The 18,787-nt window shown below is 32.4% G+C and overlaps 2 protein-coding genes across 3 annotated transcripts in view; both read left to right on the forward strand.

The window, feature by feature from the left end:
• LOC109331118 (long chain acyl-CoA synthetase 4-like) overlaps positions 1 to 7,804 on the forward strand; it is a 21,768-nt gene extending 13,964 nt beyond the window's left edge. Inside the window, exons 6-21 of the mRNA XM_019565421.1 lie at positions 904 to 960; positions 1,544 to 1,592; positions 2,234 to 2,310; positions 2,427 to 2,466; positions 2,552 to 2,646; positions 3,068 to 3,235; positions 3,463 to 3,573; positions 3,693 to 3,780; positions 4,014 to 4,080; positions 4,212 to 4,287; positions 4,385 to 4,502; positions 5,138 to 5,383; positions 5,479 to 5,618; positions 6,103 to 6,285; positions 6,670 to 6,789; positions 7,409 to 7,804. Coding sequence (XP_019420966.1) covers positions 904 to 960; positions 1,544 to 1,592; positions 2,234 to 2,310; positions 2,427 to 2,466; positions 2,552 to 2,646; positions 3,068 to 3,235; positions 3,463 to 3,573; positions 3,693 to 3,780; positions 4,014 to 4,080; positions 4,212 to 4,287; positions 4,385 to 4,502; positions 5,138 to 5,383; positions 5,479 to 5,618; positions 6,103 to 6,285; positions 6,670 to 6,789; positions 7,409 to 7,456 — 1,683 coding nt within the window. The 3' untranslated portion in view covers positions 7,457 to 7,804. The remainder of the gene's footprint in view (positions 1 to 903; positions 961 to 1,543; positions 1,593 to 2,233; positions 2,311 to 2,426; positions 2,467 to 2,551; positions 2,647 to 3,067; positions 3,236 to 3,462; positions 3,574 to 3,692; positions 3,781 to 4,013; positions 4,081 to 4,211; positions 4,288 to 4,384; positions 4,503 to 5,137; positions 5,384 to 5,478; positions 5,619 to 6,102; positions 6,286 to 6,669; positions 6,790 to 7,408) is intronic.
• Positions 14,337 to 15,906, forward strand: LOC109331119 (ethylene-responsive transcription factor ERF061-like). Of its 2 annotated transcripts, XM_019565423.1 has the most exons (2): positions 14,337 to 15,484; positions 15,515 to 15,906. In XM_019565423.1, exons 1-2 carry the CDS (start codon positions 14,383 to 14,385, stop codon positions 15,598 to 15,600), a joined length of 1,188 nt encoding a protein of 395 aa, XP_019420968.1. In that variant the 5' UTR covers positions 14,337 to 14,382; the 3' UTR covers positions 15,601 to 15,906. The 2 variants fall into 2 exon arrangements, with proteins under 2 accessions (XP_019420968.1, XP_019420967.1); XM_019565422.1 differs by having other exon boundaries at positions 14,338 to 15,906.

Consider the following 18,787-nt stretch of genomic DNA (forward strand, 5'->3'; position numbering starts at 1 on the left):
TTAGATTAAGTTCCAATACCTGAAAAGTGAAATCATTATAGTATGGATTATATAGTTAACTTAAAACCTATCCTGATAATATGTTTTTATTTTGGTCCTATAGTCATAGTCTTAAAACAAAAGGCTATCAATTACTTGAAATCATTTTGATCCTTTAGTCATAGTTGTAAAACTATGGCAAAATAGTTCTTTAGTGATGTTGCTATAATTACTAAAAAAAGGGCTTCAAAAAGTAACTTTCCAAACTTTGCAGTCATTTGATAGTAAAAGACAATTGGTTTTTATGTTAAAACTTCTATATTGGTGAAATATCTTAAAGGGCTATGATGAAAAGACATATTTTCTTAATAAAAAATGTTCAAGAATTTGCATACCACTAAAGCATATGCATCTCTACTTCTAAGGAAGTTTTAACATTATAATTTTACACATGCTATAAAAAAACAATAGAATTACATATATACTGCTTATTTTAGAAAAAAACTTTTTGGAGGGAAGGAAGTCATCCACTTACTCCCTAAGATGCTCACGATGCTGTTATTTAAGATCGGCATTTATGTGTAATTTGCATGGGGTTTTGTTAGGCGTCTCCACATTGAGTTGAATAACAAACTCAATGTGGTACTTAGGCAATGAGGCTCTCCCACCTATTAGTCTTTTGGGTTGGGCTCTTCTCATATGCTTATGTCCTAACACGTTTCTTATTTTTATGTCAATGATAACTTCAAACACCTCTTATTCAATTTTTTGACTCTTCGACACTGAGATTTCCTATTGCACTTAAGATCACATTTTGGTTCTTGTTCTGTATGATTTTTATATTTCATTTTTGCAACTATCAGATAATTATCATCAGTGGCATTTTTTTCTTATGAGCTCAGTTGATTTGCTGCTGGTTTACAGGGTGTAAAATGTGGTATTTATGGTTCCAATTCTGCAGAGTGGATTATAAGCATGGAGGTATATTTTATTTTCTTCCATCTTATCTTTTTGCCCACACTATTTGTTGGAGGTCTCAATTGTATTTATAAGGTGACGTTGTTGTTTGCATGTGTATTTGTGTTGCGTACTTGTTATTGTTCTTACGTTTACAAAGTTGTTTCTGTGGTTGTTCTTCTTGTTTGTAACAAGGGAGAGAAGGAGATAAACAGTAGAATTAGGTGAAAATTAGTGACTTCTCTGTCACTGTATTATGCTGGCCTTTTATTAAGTAAAGTGAATGTTTGCTTTACAAGCTGCTCTCAGTTACGCAAAAGATAAAAAATACTATAAAAAATAAAAGAATGCTGACAGCCTGACACACAAAGTTATATATACAAAACTAGAACAACTAATAGACTAATATTCACATCCAGTACTTCTATTGGATGTCTGCAGAGAGTTCAAATTCTATTATTCGTTGCTTTATGCTTTTGTGGTTGGTATGCCTAGTAATGATTATTTTTGCTGACCCCACCTTGTGGGACTAAGGCTTGGTTATTGTTGTTTGCTTATCTAATTTCTTCCAATCAATGGTTTTTAACATATTCCCAAATAATTGCAGGCCTGTAATGCTCATGGACTTTACTGTGTTCCTTTATATGATACCTTAGGTATGTGCTTACCTTCATTAGCACTTGTCAGGAACATGGTTATGCTTTTACTCAACCATGATTGACATTTGTTTTTTAAATCCATTGTACATGAAATTTGCTACTGTGAAGGATGAATAAATCCAAAAAGCTTGTTGTAAGAAAAGTTACAACACTTACGACCATGTGGATATATTTCCTTGTAACTTTTACCAAAAAGTAAAGCAGTTCACTAATTTATCCACTTTTAAACAACTTAGCTATGCCTTGAACAGAGATAAATCTTTTAATTATTTTTTTGTAATTTTATCAACAAATAAATAAGTTTGCTGATTTCTGCCCTTCTGAAAATGTTACCTAATTAGTGGACAAAGTCACTTCTTTTAAAAATGTTATGTGGTTACTTAGCTTACATAGAAACCTGTCACTAACCTGAATGTGATTACCTATTCCACAACAATTGTAAAATAATTTATCTTGCAGAAAAAGTCAAACTCTGCCTGATGCTGGTAGAACATTCCGGTGTACACATATTGATAATCTGTTACAAGAAATTTCTTAGGTTCTTCTAGGACCAAGAACACACCCATCCTAATAATTTATTATCTACTTTGCTAATATTAATTATCATTGGGCTTGACACTCTCATATGTATGACTTAGGTGCTGGGGCAGTAGAGTTTATTATAGCCCATGCTGAGGTCTCAATTGCATTTGCAGAAGAAAAGAAGATACCCGAGGTTCTCCCATTGAAACTATCCATTCTTTAACAGTTTATTAGGAAGGATTAGAGATTTGTATACAACTTAATGTAAACAGACAGGCTTATACATTTTTTTCCTTTTTAACTTTTCAGTTATTGAAGACATTTCCGAATGCTGCAAAGTATCTCCGGAGTGAGTTTCATTGATTCTCCTCATTCTTTCCTAAAATGAAGTGCATTAGAAAGAAGCAATAACTTCTTTTTTTTACTTTGGGCAGCACTTGTGAGTTTTGGAAAGGTTACCCCGGAACAAAAGCAAGAGGTTGAAAAGTATGGGTTGGCAATATATTCATGGGATGAATTTTTACTATTGGTGGGTTATTCTTTTAATTTACTATTATCACTAAATTACTGTTAGTCCTTTCTACTATTAGTTGTCAAATTGATATGAAAACCAAGTTCTTTCTATAATTGCTTTCCATTATCTTCAATTACTCTTTTACATGAAAATTTGTTTTATTATGATTGCTATCCACCTGCTGTATGAGTGGCATCTATTGATAAAATAAGTGAAAAATTTCTGCACAATGTGAATGTTAAAAATGAGGATGCTATCTTGTAGGCGGCAACTTGTGGATTGTTTGGTTACATCAAATTATATAGATACATATACACTGGAATTTATTGTTCTAATTCTCAGTTTAGTCTTCTTAACTAGTGGCTTGCAATCTATTTTTGTTGCTCTACAGATATTTTGGTTGCCTTTCTTATTTTATTTTTAATGTCTGCCACAGGGTCAAGATCAGAGTTTTGATCTTCCCGTGAAGAAAAGGAGCGACATCTGTACAATAATGTATACTAGTGGAACTACCGGTGATCCCAAGGGTGTCTTAATATCCAACGAGAGTATTATTACACTTTTAGCTGGGGTTAAGCGACTGTTGGAGAGTGTCAATGAAGAAGTAATTTTATTTTACAACATATGGATTTTAGTTTTTACTTAAACACATGAATCATGAACTATGCAGAGCACACCAATTGTGTAAATTAGTTTCATTCAAGCTAAGCATGTCGCATATTACTTATCTCATTTGAATGCTCTAGATATTTTTATACAGATCTATGATAATGAATGCTTCGTTGTCCTTTCTTTGACTTCCACAATCTCCCCTTCTTTCTTCCTTTGCAGTTGGAGGTGAAGGACGTATACCTATCATACCTTCCTCTTGCACATATCTTTGATAGAGTCATTGAGGAGGCATTCATATGGCATGGTGCCTCAATAGGTTTCTGGCGAGGGGTGAGTATCTGAGCTAAATCTATCATTATTGAAAGAATGTCCGGTGTGACAACTGAAGTTTGGAAAGCCACACTTCAGATTTGATAGGAACATGACCATCATTTACACAATGCCTGCAGGATGTCAAATTGTTAATTGAAGACATTGGAGAGCTAAAACCAACTATTTTTTGTGCAGTTCCCCGTGTGCTTGATAGAGTGTACTCAGGTAAACTCTTGGGTTTTCGATAGCTTGGTGATCTTTCTAACATCATATGATGTTGAATTGTTGATTGGTCAAATTATGATTTCTGGAGGGCAAATCTACTCTGTAAATTATTTCTTGTTCATTGCAGTAACTTTTCCCCCTAAGAATATAGCTTATCCATTCTTTTATCAGCCCGTCCCTCCCCCACCGAAAATAAAATGAACTAAGACTTGCATTCTCCATCTGATACACAGGTTTGACACAGAAGATTTCTGCTGGGGGCTTCCTAAAACAAACATTATTCAACTTTGCTCACTCATTGTAAGTACAGTGATATTCTAAGCGACTACAGGATTCTTGACGAAATCATTAAAAAAATCTGTAAATTATTGGTGGTGCCTCAATAGACATTGCATTATTCTAATAATATAAATTCTCAAAATTGGCTGCAGTAAGTTGAATAACATGAAGAAAGGGCATCCTCATGCAGAGGCATCCCCATTTTTTGACAAACTTGTGTTTGATAAGGTAGTAAAACTTATACCTTTAACTCTCCAGCTTTTCAGGCTTCAATATGGCAGGATTGTTCTATTTATTTATTAAATTTCTTTTGCAACTTGATCAGGTAAAGCAAGGATTAGGGGGTAAGGTACGCCTTATTTTGTCTGGAGCAGCACCTCTATCTACACATGTGGAATCTTACTTACGGGTGGTGACTTGTTCTCATGTCCTTCAAGGATATGGTATGTTCCTCTTAAATTTAAAATTTAAAAAGGTGGTCCATTGTATGAGACTCCTACCTTGTGGGGTATGAGGATAGTAGATATACGCAGCATAACAGCCTTACCCTTGCAAGCGAAGAGACTATTTTCGGAAATTTTAAAAATCAAAATCAAAATTTTCCCCTCCTGTCATACAGTTTTGTTGCACCAATATCAGGACTAAACTAAATTTTCCCCTCCTGTCCTGTCATACACACACACACATACATATATACATATATTCTTTTCTAAAAGAAAGATAAATTTCAGTATGGATCAAATGCTATTCTCATGTGTTACAGACAACATGCTGATTTGAGATATTAGTTGAATCTCCATTTATGTCTTGTTGACTCTAATTTTGGATAAATTATCCATGATTAATTTGATGAGAGCTTTGACAATTAGCTCATGCTTTTAGATTTATTGCATTTAATATTAATATTTATATTAGAAGATGTCTAGCTGAAACCTGTGTGGAAGTTATTCTGACGTCTCATCACTCTAATGCAGTGTACTTTACAGAAGACAACATAGCTATTAGAATGTTAACTTCTTTATGGCCCTTGTACAAGACTATGGACTTGATTAATGTGCTTTTGTTAAAATTAAAATAGGTCTGACTGAAACTTGTGCGGGAACCTTTGTCTCCCTACCAAATGAACTGGGCATGCTTGGAACAGTGGGTCCTCCTGTACCAAATGTGGATGTCTGCCTTGAATCTGTTCCTGAAATGGGATACAATGCACTTGCTACCACACCAAGGGGAGAAATCTGTGTAAGGGGAAGTACCTTGTTCTCAGGTTACTACAAACGTGAAGACCTCACAAAAGAGGTTTTGATTGATGGATGGTTCCATACAGGTTATTTCATCTATATTTCCCACAATTGAACTTTAGATGCTCTGTTAAATTGGCTGTTTGGTCACTTTTTTTTATATGTGTGATATATTCAACAGGGGATATTGGAGAATGGCAACCTAATGGAAGTATGAAAATCATTGATCGGAAGAAGAATATATTTAAGCTTTCACAAGGAGAATACGTTGCTGTTGAAAACCTGGAGAATATTTATGATCAACTTTCTTCTATTGAATCTGTATGTCGTAAGAACCCTTTCAATGGTTTTGCAATCCTAGTTTGTGGTGAATTTTTTGCCTATAGAAAAATATATGGTAAATTATGTTGGTCATATAAAAGGGGAAATGTGTTCAGAAAGTGTTGCTCAAACTACTCGAGCTGATGAGCTCAATAGTTCACATGATAGAATGACACAAAATGTGCCCTGGATGAGCTTGAGACCAGGTGGCCAATCTTGATAAACTAAATCTTTCGCCTCTGCTTGGGTTATTTTAGTATGAAGTTCAAAATAAAGCAGACTGATCCCTAGTGTCAGTTTATGGTGACACTACTACTTTTAAGGCTTGGACATCTTTCTTTCATGCCTAAACATATCCAAGTTGCATTAAGGCTTGATGTCAAAGTGCTTAGTTTAAAGAAATGAAGTTTTAGTTTTGGCTTCCTTTCATGACCCAAAAACGTTCTGTCCCATGCTGATTTAAACTTTTCTTCTCCTGTCTCAGATATGGGTTTATGGAAACAGTTTTGAGGCCTTCCTTGTTGCTGTTGCTAACCCCAGGAAGGAAGCACTTGAACGTTGGGCGGAAGAAAATGGCATAAGCATGGACTTCAATTCACTCTGTGAAGATTCTAGAGCAAAAAAATACTTACTTGACGAGCTTTCAAAGATTGCAAAGGAAAATAAGGTCATCTTTAGTTCAAGTCTCCTATCATTGTTCAATTTTCTTATATTTGGAGTATATATGCATGTATATATCATGTTAAAGAAGTCACATTATTCCAAAGTTGTTTCTCTACTACCTTCAAGATTTGTCATGATTAACATTCAGTATACTTTTTAAATAAAATAGCAACCATATAAACTATATACTTGTTTAAAATAATATTTAGCATGAAATACTAACATGATTACCTATTATTCAGTGGTTGCATGGAACAAAATCATTCTGTATGATGGTTAATTTAAGTGGTGTTTGGCATCGGTTGATCCTATTGTATATATGCATGTGTTACTGTGTAGAAGTTCATCTACTGAAGCTTTGTGGGATGTTGAATTTTTTTTTTGGCAGTTGAAAGGTTTTGAGGTTATAAAAGCAATTCATCTTGACCCGGTTCCTTTTGATATGGAACGTGACCTTATCACTCCAACATATAAGAAGAAGAGGCCTCAATTGCTTAAATACTACCAGGTACAAGTAGTCAAATTCTCTGGATTTCAGTTGAACTCATAGTTGATTAGAATTTGCAAAGTGGAAATCACTTCCACATGAAAAAACTCTCCTTTTGTTTATAAAAAAAGTATGCAAGACTTAATTAAGAACTTTTATAGCCTATCTGGTGGTCAGGATAGAATAAGAACATGATAGGATAGAAAATAAGATACAATATGAGTATGATAAGCTCTTCTCCTATCCAGTGTTTTGTACACTTCTGAAGACAATAACATTGGCGTAGTGGTGGTGGCAGGGGCGTTCAAGTGCCCGAGCATGAGCTGGAAAATTGTACCATCCTATCTTGCTCCCCTGTAGGATAGAAAATCACTAGGTGAATATGATAGGATAGACCAAACTCGACAAAGTCTAGATTACAATATGATAGGATAGACCAGACTCGAGAAAGTCTAGATCACAATATGATAGGACAAACTGTCTTATGCTGTCCACTAGATGAGTCCTTATACTACAGGGACCTATTTATAAATAGAGTAAAACTAGAGGGACCAAAAGGTTTACTTAACCTGAATTTATTTTTGTTACTTGGAGTGAAAGATGGTGAAAGTACTAACTGCAATCCTTTTTCCGTGGACAGAATGTCATTGACAACATGTACAAGAGTGGAAGCAAACCCAATGCCTGAGATAAATTTTGAAAGCTAATGCCATGGAGATAATTTATTTACATCATGATGTTGTACTTGTCTCTGTTAATTTATTTCCTTTTGGTCACTGTATATATGAGTATTCAGTGAGAGCAGATAATATCATGCATAGCTTCTGTTTAACCGTGGAAGATATGAAAATATGCTTCTGTAAACTGAGTTACATTATTGCTTGAAGAAACACATAGGGAAAAAGACATGTTACTTATGCATATTAATGGCAATTATATTTCCTCATATTTCTAGATACTGCAATTCTTTTTAATATCGGTGAATTTGTATTTTGCCCAGTGATTATCTTCATGAGAAAGATATTATTAGAATAAAGGCCATCGTTTTTGTTAAAACAAAGGGACTTAGTAAAAAATGCACCTCTGCCTCTCACTGTAAAACTGTTTATGAATGCACTATAAGGAACATAATATCATAAACTAACAAAATTACACCTACGGGCCAAGCAAACCAAGTGGAATGACTAGATCACCTTCTAGGAAGGGTGCCAAATAATAACTCTTATTATACTTCCCCATCAACACACAAAACAATCCTCTTAATGTTATTATTATTTAAAATGTTGAGGGTTTGTCTCTTTGGGAACCTTTCCCTCTGTCGCTGGAGTTTTTTGGTTGAAAGGTTTGATTTTGAGAGATGAGTGTAAGTTGTTTTTTAATTGTGTGGAAAATCCAAGTTCGGGAGTTAGTTTTATAATTTCCTCTTAGAATATTAATGAAATATACTATAAAAAGCTTATAGAAAAAGTTAGGAATTATTTTCTTAACTCTATTTTCACATATTATTCTTAAAATATGATATAAATTCATCCAAACCCCTTATCCTGATGTCATGATTTTTACATCGAAGATGGTTATACTTGGAAATTTTTGTGAAATAGCTACTCAATTTTTAATTCTTGGAGAAATTATGAGTATTATTTTGATACATGGTCAATGTATAATTAAGGCAACAAAACAAGCCATGTGATGTGGGCATTGCACGCAGTCCATATGGCTTCTGCAACCTTCAAAGTCAGCAAAATATTTCTCAGCTACTCAGTCCTTTCTTTGCACTACTCATTTTCTTTGTACTCATTTAAGGGTTTAATAACATCTCAACAAAGTTTATATTAAACTAAATAAAATACCCGCCGAGAGAGTTAGCCCCACATACTTATGGATGTTACCAACTCAGACATGATTGCCTCAAATGTGAGTATACATATGGGAAACCAAAAAAAATAAAAGCCCTTCCGTCTTGAATTAAAAATGGAATTTTATACTTCACCATCAAAAGCTCACCCAGTAAGTTAGTTGTTATGTCTCAAAATCATTGAAGGGCCAAATAAATTGGATTGCATTGCAGTTTCTTAAACTTTAAACTAAAATTAAAAGGGCCACAATTGACTATGTCGTACCTGTTTCTGTTATTATAAACAAAGTACATAAAACAAATAAGAACATATTATATAGTATATGTGTATAATTTGTCAAACCGACCTAGAGAGACATGTCATTAGTCATTACATTAAGGAATTAGTTGGAGAGTTTATAAACACAGCTCATTTCATGAGACAAAGGTCAAACCGCCAAGGACCACTCATTATTCATTACAACATTGTGTGGAAATGGTTCAATTTTTTTGTTTGAAATTAATCCTATGTTTAGTTATGAGTTAAATTCTATTTGAGGACCCTTAATTAATGTTGACCATTATTTTGAACTTGATTTTCGGCACTGGCTCACTCATTTTGTGAATGTTTAAACAAAGTGACATCGTAGGAATTTCAAACATGTTGGTACCGGTGGGGCAGGGATAGCGTGACACGTTTAAGGTTAAGGGTATTTTCGATAAGAAAGAAGAAGAAAGTCGTAGTGTAGAATGGTGGGTTTAGTTTACATGAATACGAAAGAGTCACATTTCAACGACCTTTTGGGACATAGTTGGTGAATTGGTCACAGCCATCCAAACTCCAAGGCCCCCCACTAGGGATAACAATGGGTCTAAGTACTATATGGATCATATGTCGTGAATGGTGTTTCATTCCATATTTTAAGTCAATTAAAATGTAATTTTTTGTTATTTTTGTTTTCAAATTTTGTATTTCATTCATGTGTCAAAATATGATAGACTTGAGACAGATAATGAGATACGAGGAGAAGTGATCTTTATCCGTCTAAGTAATCCACTGTCATGAGTTGCCTACTTAATTCGTTTTGGAATCGGATTTACAAACAATTGTTGGATTTACTACTTGTGGGTCTTTGAGTATTTAGTAGATTTGTGGTTACCCAAAAAATACATATTACTGGATAAAAACTTATTTTACATTTTGACCATCAATTCTAAGAAAATTTAATGGTTCAGATATACTCTTTAATTCAAATTATTGGATTTTCTTACAAGGAATGATTAAGACGAAGAATAATTTTTTTAACTTACACTCTTATCTCTCTTTCACACCCATAGTGAAAATAAATTAATTATTATAGAAAGATAAATGAACTACGGAGAAAAACACAATAAATTCAACTCACTATTATTTTCATTATGAAAATATTTGTTGTAATGACACGAATAAATTGGAACAGGTCAATAAAAGTGTACATTAATAAATGAAAATTTTGCAAATAGTTAAAAATGATGTGAAATTGACATAATAATATGAATATGGAAAAAGATGGTAATGTTGTTAAGAGGATAAGGGTGGGATGTGGAGGGACCTCGACCAACTAACTTATTTATTAAAAGTTATCATAAACAGACAAAATAGACCTTTTTGTTCTCACTCTTTCCACACATTTTTCAACGCGTTCCCATTCTATTTCTATTTCTACTCATTACTCCAATAATTCACTTTACACCCATGTCACCTCACACTTTAGCTTCTGCTTCTTTACTCAAAATATTCATATACATACTTCATATTTTTTGTATTCCTAATTATACAAAACTTGTATATACATTTCGGTTTATTTACTATAATGGTGTAACTCTATCATTTGGTTCATAGTATCCAATTCTTATTTGGTTTAGAGTCCTTAAATAAAAATGTTGTTAGCATTTCACCATTAATAAGCTTACAATAAAAACGTTGTTGTTCCACTAGTATAAACTCTGAATCTTGCTTGCATCATGCATCTAGATGCTCTTAGTTGTTAGGTGTGAGTGAGATGCATGTACAGAAAAATAAATTAAAGAGAAGAGAAGAGATGAGATGAGTGAGTGAATCTTCTTTCCTTAGGATTGTTTTCCAAGTTTCTAAAAACTGATTGGCGATTACTTGTTCCATAATTTTCCTACCCATATGTTCTGAACCAATTAGAATTAGCAAAATAATATTAAAATATTAATTTTTCTTTTTAAATGAGTGAAGTTTTGTCATTAGCTTAGGACATCAAATAAGACATGAATAGGAACATATGATCTTCATTTTTGCACTATCACCGTCACACACCTTTTTAAACCCACCTTTATGCCTTCAATGCACCATTGATAATTGATTGGTCTTTGTCCCCACTTTCATGAGTTATCTTGGCACCCTAATTGATAGTTGCACTTCTATCTTATAACCCTTATTTTACCTTAACAACTTTATAAAGTTGTCAAATTTTGAAATTAAAATGTTAATAAATTCACTAATACAATTCAAGGGCTTATTTTAATATATATTTTTAAATTAAAATGTTTAAAAAACTAGATTTCACGAAGTTAAAAAAGTTGTAAAAAAATAAAACTAACATATCTAAAACGAAAATGATATATCATCCTATGTTATAAGAAAAGTGACATACATTACATAGTAATACTTTGTTTATTAATGATTTGCTTAAAAATGATATGCGTTACTTTCTCATGGATAAGAAGATATGTTGGATCTAAAATCGACATAACTATGGCATGTCATGTTGCTTTTCTATAGAGGAGGGACTTAAGACTCCCTTGTCCACTCGCCCATTCCACAACTTTATAAAAAACGTAAGGGCTTACTTCATCATTAATTGAAAAAGGAAACAAAAAATATCACTGCCTAAACTTTTAACCATTCAACTACTCTATGGCAAGAAATATAGAGAGATGGCCTTTACAATGAGGCATGTGCTACCCGTACTGACTTTACTTAATGGTAACTACCTAATCAAAAAGTTTGCTTCAACATTTTGTTGCAAATTGCAAATGTATGTATACATTTTAATCTGGTTTTGTGTGGGAAGTTTCTTATATTAGTGTCGTAAAAACTGGTTGGTGTCGGTCGGTTCAACCGATAAACAGTCACAATACTGGTATATTATAATAATATGTTGGTCATGCAATCATGCCGATCAAAACCAGCTAAAACCAGTCAAAACTAGTCATACCGGTCGGTTTTCAATTGAACTGTATCAGTCATATCGACATGTTTTTATTTAAAATTAATTTTTAATGAAAATAAAAAAATTGATTTTTTTATTAATTTCTCAACATTAATGTTAATATTTTATATATGTATATCTAATATCGCTATATATAGTTTAATTAATGAACCACTGATTGAACCGCTATATCACCATACTAATACCTTAATCGGTTTAATGACCGGTACGGAATTAGTAATACTGCTATATATGTGATTATTAACAACGAGGTATTACCTTAAGAGGTACAATAATAATGAAATTTAATTCATAGCTGCTACCATTACCATCTATATGAGATGTAGTTATAGGTAATTAGTTATTTACTGTTGTTTCTTAGTGATCAATCTTTTTTTTTAATTTATTTATTAAATTATGAGGAATTAATGAAAAATGTAAATTGTAATTAAAAATGTTGGGTGTAGTCCAAAGATATGATTATTTTTTGTCTTGAACTGAATCAATATTTTCTGAGTATTGACTAATTCTCACTTGTTATTTGTGGTAGTACAGGAAATAATTGAAAAGCATCACTATCAAATTGAATGCCATGTTTCTAAATCAAGATAGTTGGCATAAGCACGTAAGTGACATTGCTGTCAGCTAAGAAAGTAAACACAAAAAGCTACTATTCATCCCATTTTAATGCTTATTCCGGAATAATCACTTAAATAGTATTGCTGCTTCAACCAAATCACTCATAATTTGATTTTTATTGTAGTTTAAGGAAATTAGATCCGTCTTGGTATTAAGCTATATTCTTTCTTTGCCAAATGGTTGTCAAATGTTAATACCCAACAAAATGAATGGCCATCAGCTACTCTATATTTTGTGTCTCGTTACAATCCAATGTCATATATTTAAAATAAAAAATAATATTTTTGTACTATTTAATGGGATATGATTAACTTAGAACATGAAAACAGAAAATCGTTCAACAAAAGTATGCTCTTAATCTTGTGAATCCTAGAACTCGAGAATATTTTTTTATTAATTATTTATCAATTCTATTACTTAGTGAGTTTGGGATGTCCCAAACCCAAACCTTCTATGACCACGAAGAATGATTGAGGTAGCTTAGATGATTTAGATATCAGCCAAACTTATACCTTTTAGTTTGGCGATTTAGTTATAAACTTATGTCATTAAATTTGTTTAATTTTTGTCCTGTTTTCTATTTTTGTACTTTTACTTAAGAAAGATTATTTCATTAACTAAGAATATCTCTATCTTACTGGCAAACAATTAATCATTTATCCATATAATTAGTATATTTTTTTTGTTATCATCTATGATAAATGTAACTTTTCAGGATTGAACATTAATATTTAATGAAATAGGATATTGTCATTTGTCAACAATATGTTGATCTAATGAGGTAAGATTCTCCTGAATTTCCAAGGTTGATTGATAGTTTGATTACTGAAATCGACATTTGTTGGAATATATAGCCACAAATCCCAAAAATGATTAATTGCTTATTAAAAAAGGTAAAAAATACGTTTGATAGTATCATAAAATCTGTCGTTATACTTGGAAATTCAGAACTTAAATTAAATATATTTGACATAAAAAGATTGAATTGATTAGAATGATAAGAAAATAAAATAAAAATAGGTGTAAGAGGCGTGGATGGTTGGTGTTGGTGAAGTAGACGCGTGGAAAAAGGTCTCTTTTGGGAATGAGAGGTATAGGAGCTTCTGACTTCTGCTCTCACGTTCTCATATCGCTGCAATTAATTGCAAAAGTAGCCTTTTACATTTTTCATTATCTCATTTCATACATTTTTAGTTGTTTGATAGGATAGAAAATTGAAAGAAAGTGGAGATACAATAATATAATAATTATTGTTAATGACATTTATTTGCATTACCAAAAGTGTCATTATCCTATCAATAAGAAATTAATCATTTCCAGGTACACAACTATCTTTCACAATAAGTTTTTCTATTAGGAATTAAACATTTAACTATTTAGTATTTATCAGATCTAGTGAGACATTACATTGTGAAACTAATGTCTTCTCGTTATTAATAATGACATTGACATCCATGTATTGATTTGTTTTCTTTTGAATTTTAGGAAATTAGCAACATTTAAGTGACTAACACAAAATATGAATTTCTTAAATGTACACCGAGTTAGCAATGAAAAATACCATCCTAATTTTCTCTATTTGAGTTTTCTTCCAACATTGAAGAGAAAACCTAAAGACATTTGTTTCACCATTTTTTCTTTCCTTCCCTTTATTCAATTCATTTTATTGTTCTTCTCACTTTCATTCCTTCATTTTTCACTCATACCAAACATAACCTTAGAGATACAACCTTCCAAGTTGTGAATTAGATATATAATGTAATAATAATAAGTAATAATAATAATAAATCTTTTACATTCAATTCTCTGTCATTATTCCTACTAATTTGAAAGAGTAATCTAATTAAAGTTTGAGTGCATACTTGAATACGAGATGAAATGGAAAAAGTTAAGTTTTTTATGCTATAAATACATCCAACTATGGTAACATATTCAGCATCATATTGTTTCAAACCCTCTCACCCAATAATCCATATCCTCTTATCTTCTTATTATATTGTTTCCTGCATCACTTTCTTCTCAAGTTCTCTTCTTTTTCCCTTAGGAAGAAGGACCAATTTTTTCAGTGCCCTTCTTTCTATACATTGTTTTTTCATGTACAGAATGCAAGAACAAAACACACAGTATGAACTCCAAGATGGAGCTGATATTGGTTACTCTTTATCAAAGCTCATATTATCAAGTAGAACAAATACTCTTGACTCAATTTTCTCTCATTGCACACCAACAAATTCAAATTCCACCACCACAACTTCAAGCACTAGCACCACCAGTACCAATTCCATATTGGATTGCTTTGAGCCTTTAACCTCTTCTACCTTTGACCCTTTAACCTCTTCTACCTTTGAGCCTTTGGGTTCTTCAGTATATCTTCGCCAAAGAGATATCCTTCAAAAGTTTTACCATGAAAACAGGGTAAAAAATGGATCTTTTGTCCCATCTTTTTCAATGGCAAATCCAACTCTAAATTCTGCTGCATACACAAGTTCTTTGAGTTCTTTGGTGAACCATTCTTGCAAGAAGAAACAGTACCGTGGAGTGAGACAAAGACACTGGGGAAAATGGGTCGCAGAGATTAGATTACCACAAAACAGAATGAGAGTGTGGCTTGGAACTTATGAAACTGCTGAAGCTGCTGCTTATGCTTATGATCGTGCAGCTTATAAGCTTCGTGGAGAGTATGCACGTTTGAATTTCCCGAATCTTAAGGATCCTACTACTTTAGGATTTGGAGATTCAACTAGATTGAATGCTCTCAAGAACTCTGTGGATGCTAAAATACAAGCAATTTGTCTAAAAGTGAAAAAGGAGAAAGCTAAGAAGAATGCTGCAAAGAAGCTTAAATCCGGTAATGACTCAAACAGAGAGAAATCTTCGGCCAAGAATGTTAACTCGTGTTCTATTTCTTCATCCTTGCCACAGTTCAATTTTTATGATAATTGGGCAAATGGGTTGTTATTGCCTAGTGTTTCAGAGGATGGAGTTTGGAAGGGGGAGAACTCGGCGTCCCCGGCTTCGGCTTCGGCTTCTACAGAATTTCCAATGATGGTAACAGATGAACCAGAGTTTGAAGGATGTTCACTTGCAAGGATGCCATCCTTTGATCCTGAGTTGATTTGGGAAGTTCTCGCAAATTAGATTAGTAAATAACTCGTTAAGTTTTTCTCAATACAGTCAAATGTATCCCCTCACCCGATGAGTAATATGAACGTAATTTTATATTATTAGTTAGGATGAATACTAGTGTTAAGTAATTGTCTTGGTGGGTCTGGTTTGTGTGAATGGTGAGGGGTCATTTATCATTTTAAGCAGGATTGTTATGGCTGTCCTTTCGGCCTTGCCTTTTTAAGCTCAAGGCTTTAGAAGTTTTCATATGGCAGTTATTGTGAGCTTGTAATATATAGTTTTATTTCTCATCATTATAAATCTTCTTTATTGAAACCATCTTGTGTTTACAACTCCTTCTTCATGAATTCATCCATAATTAATACAATCCAAACGCTAATTAAGTATGCAAGTATAAGAGGGACAAGGATATGATGTCCCAAACCAATCAATTTTTGTTTCATTGTTATTGGTTAAGAACATAGTTGCGGACAACAGATTCTCATCCATATAAGAACATGTTTGACAACACAAGTTTATATATTATCTTACTCACTCCACCAAGGTTTTTTTTGGGTACATACTCCACTAAGTTTTGTCGAGCTATTTGTTGAACTCTAAATAAATGATTCTATTTTTTAAAAGCTAGCTTTACAAAAGCTGCTTCAAGTCGTTTTGTCTCTAAGACAATATCTGCCTATAATTCTTGGACAAATTATCTGTAAACTTATTTATCGAATGAGATTTTATATCAACATAATATATTGTCTTAAATTATATAACAATTTTCAAATAAATTCACTCCTACTTTGGCTTAATTCAATTGACTAGCTACTTCACCTACAATCTCACATGTATAAGTTGGTTTTACCATAGAGCCTAACTCTAAGTTACACCAAAGGCAATATTAGAGGTCATAAACTAATAGTTGCACAATCTTTAATTATTAAATATTTTTTTGACCAATTATAAGTCATAATATATGAAATGACACAAACTAAGAGACAAAAAATGTGCTCCCGTTTACAAATAGGCAATCAACTCTGGCACAAACAATAGAAGAGAATAGGAGGGAACATGAAGTGACATGCACACTATACAAGGACAAATTCTATCTTAAACAGACATTTTGTCTTCTTAAGATAAGTCAAGACATTCATTATAAGGCTTTGACAATTCTTACCATATATGCTATTTTGGTTTCAGCAATATTATTGGAAGATTGGAAGTACATATGTTATTGTCTACAATAAAGATCAAAGAGGATAGGTTTCCTTAAATGAAGGAAAAAGAGACGTATTGAGTTTTGAAATGACAATATAAGAAAGTTATGGTAATATAATGTGAGATAATTGAGGTTGAATTGTTGTCCATCGATTTCACTATTAACTTCTTCTCCCCTCATTTTTCAAACTTCAATTTTAAGAGTGAACTTTTTTTTGTAATACTAAAGATATTTCTCATCTTTTGAGTAACAAAGTAACCATTTTCAAATTTGTGGTTGCCCCTCCCATTAAGTGTCGCTCGCATGAATGAAACCTTCAATGTTAAGGATCCAGTGATGCCTTATATTACTAGACTAATCTCTTGCTTAAATTATGTGAGGATGTTTCTTAATTAACATAAAAATACAAGTAAATATAAGGCCCTTTTATATATAGAGGATAGATGATTTGTGTCATGTGGGCTGGACGAAATGAGTCTTGTGGCTATTAAAATGGGCCAAGGTGGTTGCGTTTTGTTTTCTTTTTCTCCTTTCTGTCCGTTAGGAGTATTTAACATTTTTCTTGTAGTCCATTTGCTAAGAAAATGATTTTCATACCATTTGCAAGACACCTACTAGGGATATTGTATGAATTATTATGATTTCCTATAATCCAAATATCATCATAAAAATATGATATGAGAAATGTGTTGAACATATACGCGATCGAATAGCCTTCAACTATCGATTATCTTACTATCAAGGGAATGGGAAGAATCACAAGTAAGAGAAGATGTCTTAAACCAAACTCTTAAGATAATAGTTCTATGAGTCTTTCCACTTATAATCTCCTTAATCAATCTCTCTTATATATAACGTAGAACCTCACACTTGAATATACCTAATAATCTTCGCTCAAGTGCGTACCACACATTTATTGGTTCATCCCCTTATATCTATTATGTACAAGTTGAATAATCAACTTTGATATAACTTGTTGAACCTATTCACAATCATGTAGTCTCATGGATGATTGAAAATCATTGTCTTATATTAAGACAGTAGAACCATAAGTTATTTCCACTTATAGTTTTTTCATTGGTCCTGGTATACAATATATTTTAATATACCCAACAAATGAATAACATAGTGAATATCTAGTAATTAGGTCAAGAATGGTTTTTGATAGTATTGACAATGGAAAAAATAATCAGTTTCCAAAATATGAAAACTTTTAGAGATTAATTTTCTTTTTTGAAATTTCATTGCTGGAGTACTTTGCTTTTTTATATAAAAAAATATATAGCCCCATGACCAATACTTAAATATTTGTTATAAAAAGTATTTATTTTAATGATATAAATTTAAGTATGCCACATCCTCTGCCTAGAATTGTTAGGGTTAGTCAATGGCTCCTAACAATATTTAAAGTAAGAGACTCCAATTATTCAGATAAGTAAAAGTGTTGCAAACTATAGAGATCACATAACAATGATTTTTTCTTCCTCTAAAAACATATCTTTGATTTTTCTATTGGTAGATATTCTGATGCATTCCTAACCTTCAAGGCTTCACTAGATAATGTAATTCGTACCAGTCATTCAATTTTCACGTGGAAGCTTCTGTTGGTCATTCAAACATTTGACCAAACCCAAAGTTAGGTCATTATGTTACCCCACAGTAAAATATAAAAATATTTTTTTGACCATAAAAATATAATATTGATTTCAAACATTATTACCACCCATAGTTGTTAGTCTAAGTGGTACATGCTTAATTCTTTTGAGCAAAGTTTTGAGTTCGAGTATTGTAAATAAAAAATATCCGTCAGAAGAGTTAGCCCCATATACCTATGATTTTTCCAGCTCGAAAATGATTATCTATAATGTAAAGATACATATGGAAAACAACACACCGTATGAGATTTTCTGATTTATCACAGATCTACGTCTAACTGCATGCCTCATGTCAAATTGTTTAACAAAATACACTATTTAACGTGGTACAAATTTATTT

This window comes from Lupinus angustifolius, chromosome LG17 (genome assembly GCF_001865875.1).
Source record: "Lupinus angustifolius cultivar Tanjil chromosome LG17, LupAngTanjil_v1.0, whole genome shotgun sequence".
Taxonomy (NCBI): Eukaryota; Viridiplantae; Streptophyta; class Magnoliopsida; order Fabales; family Fabaceae; genus Lupinus; species Lupinus angustifolius.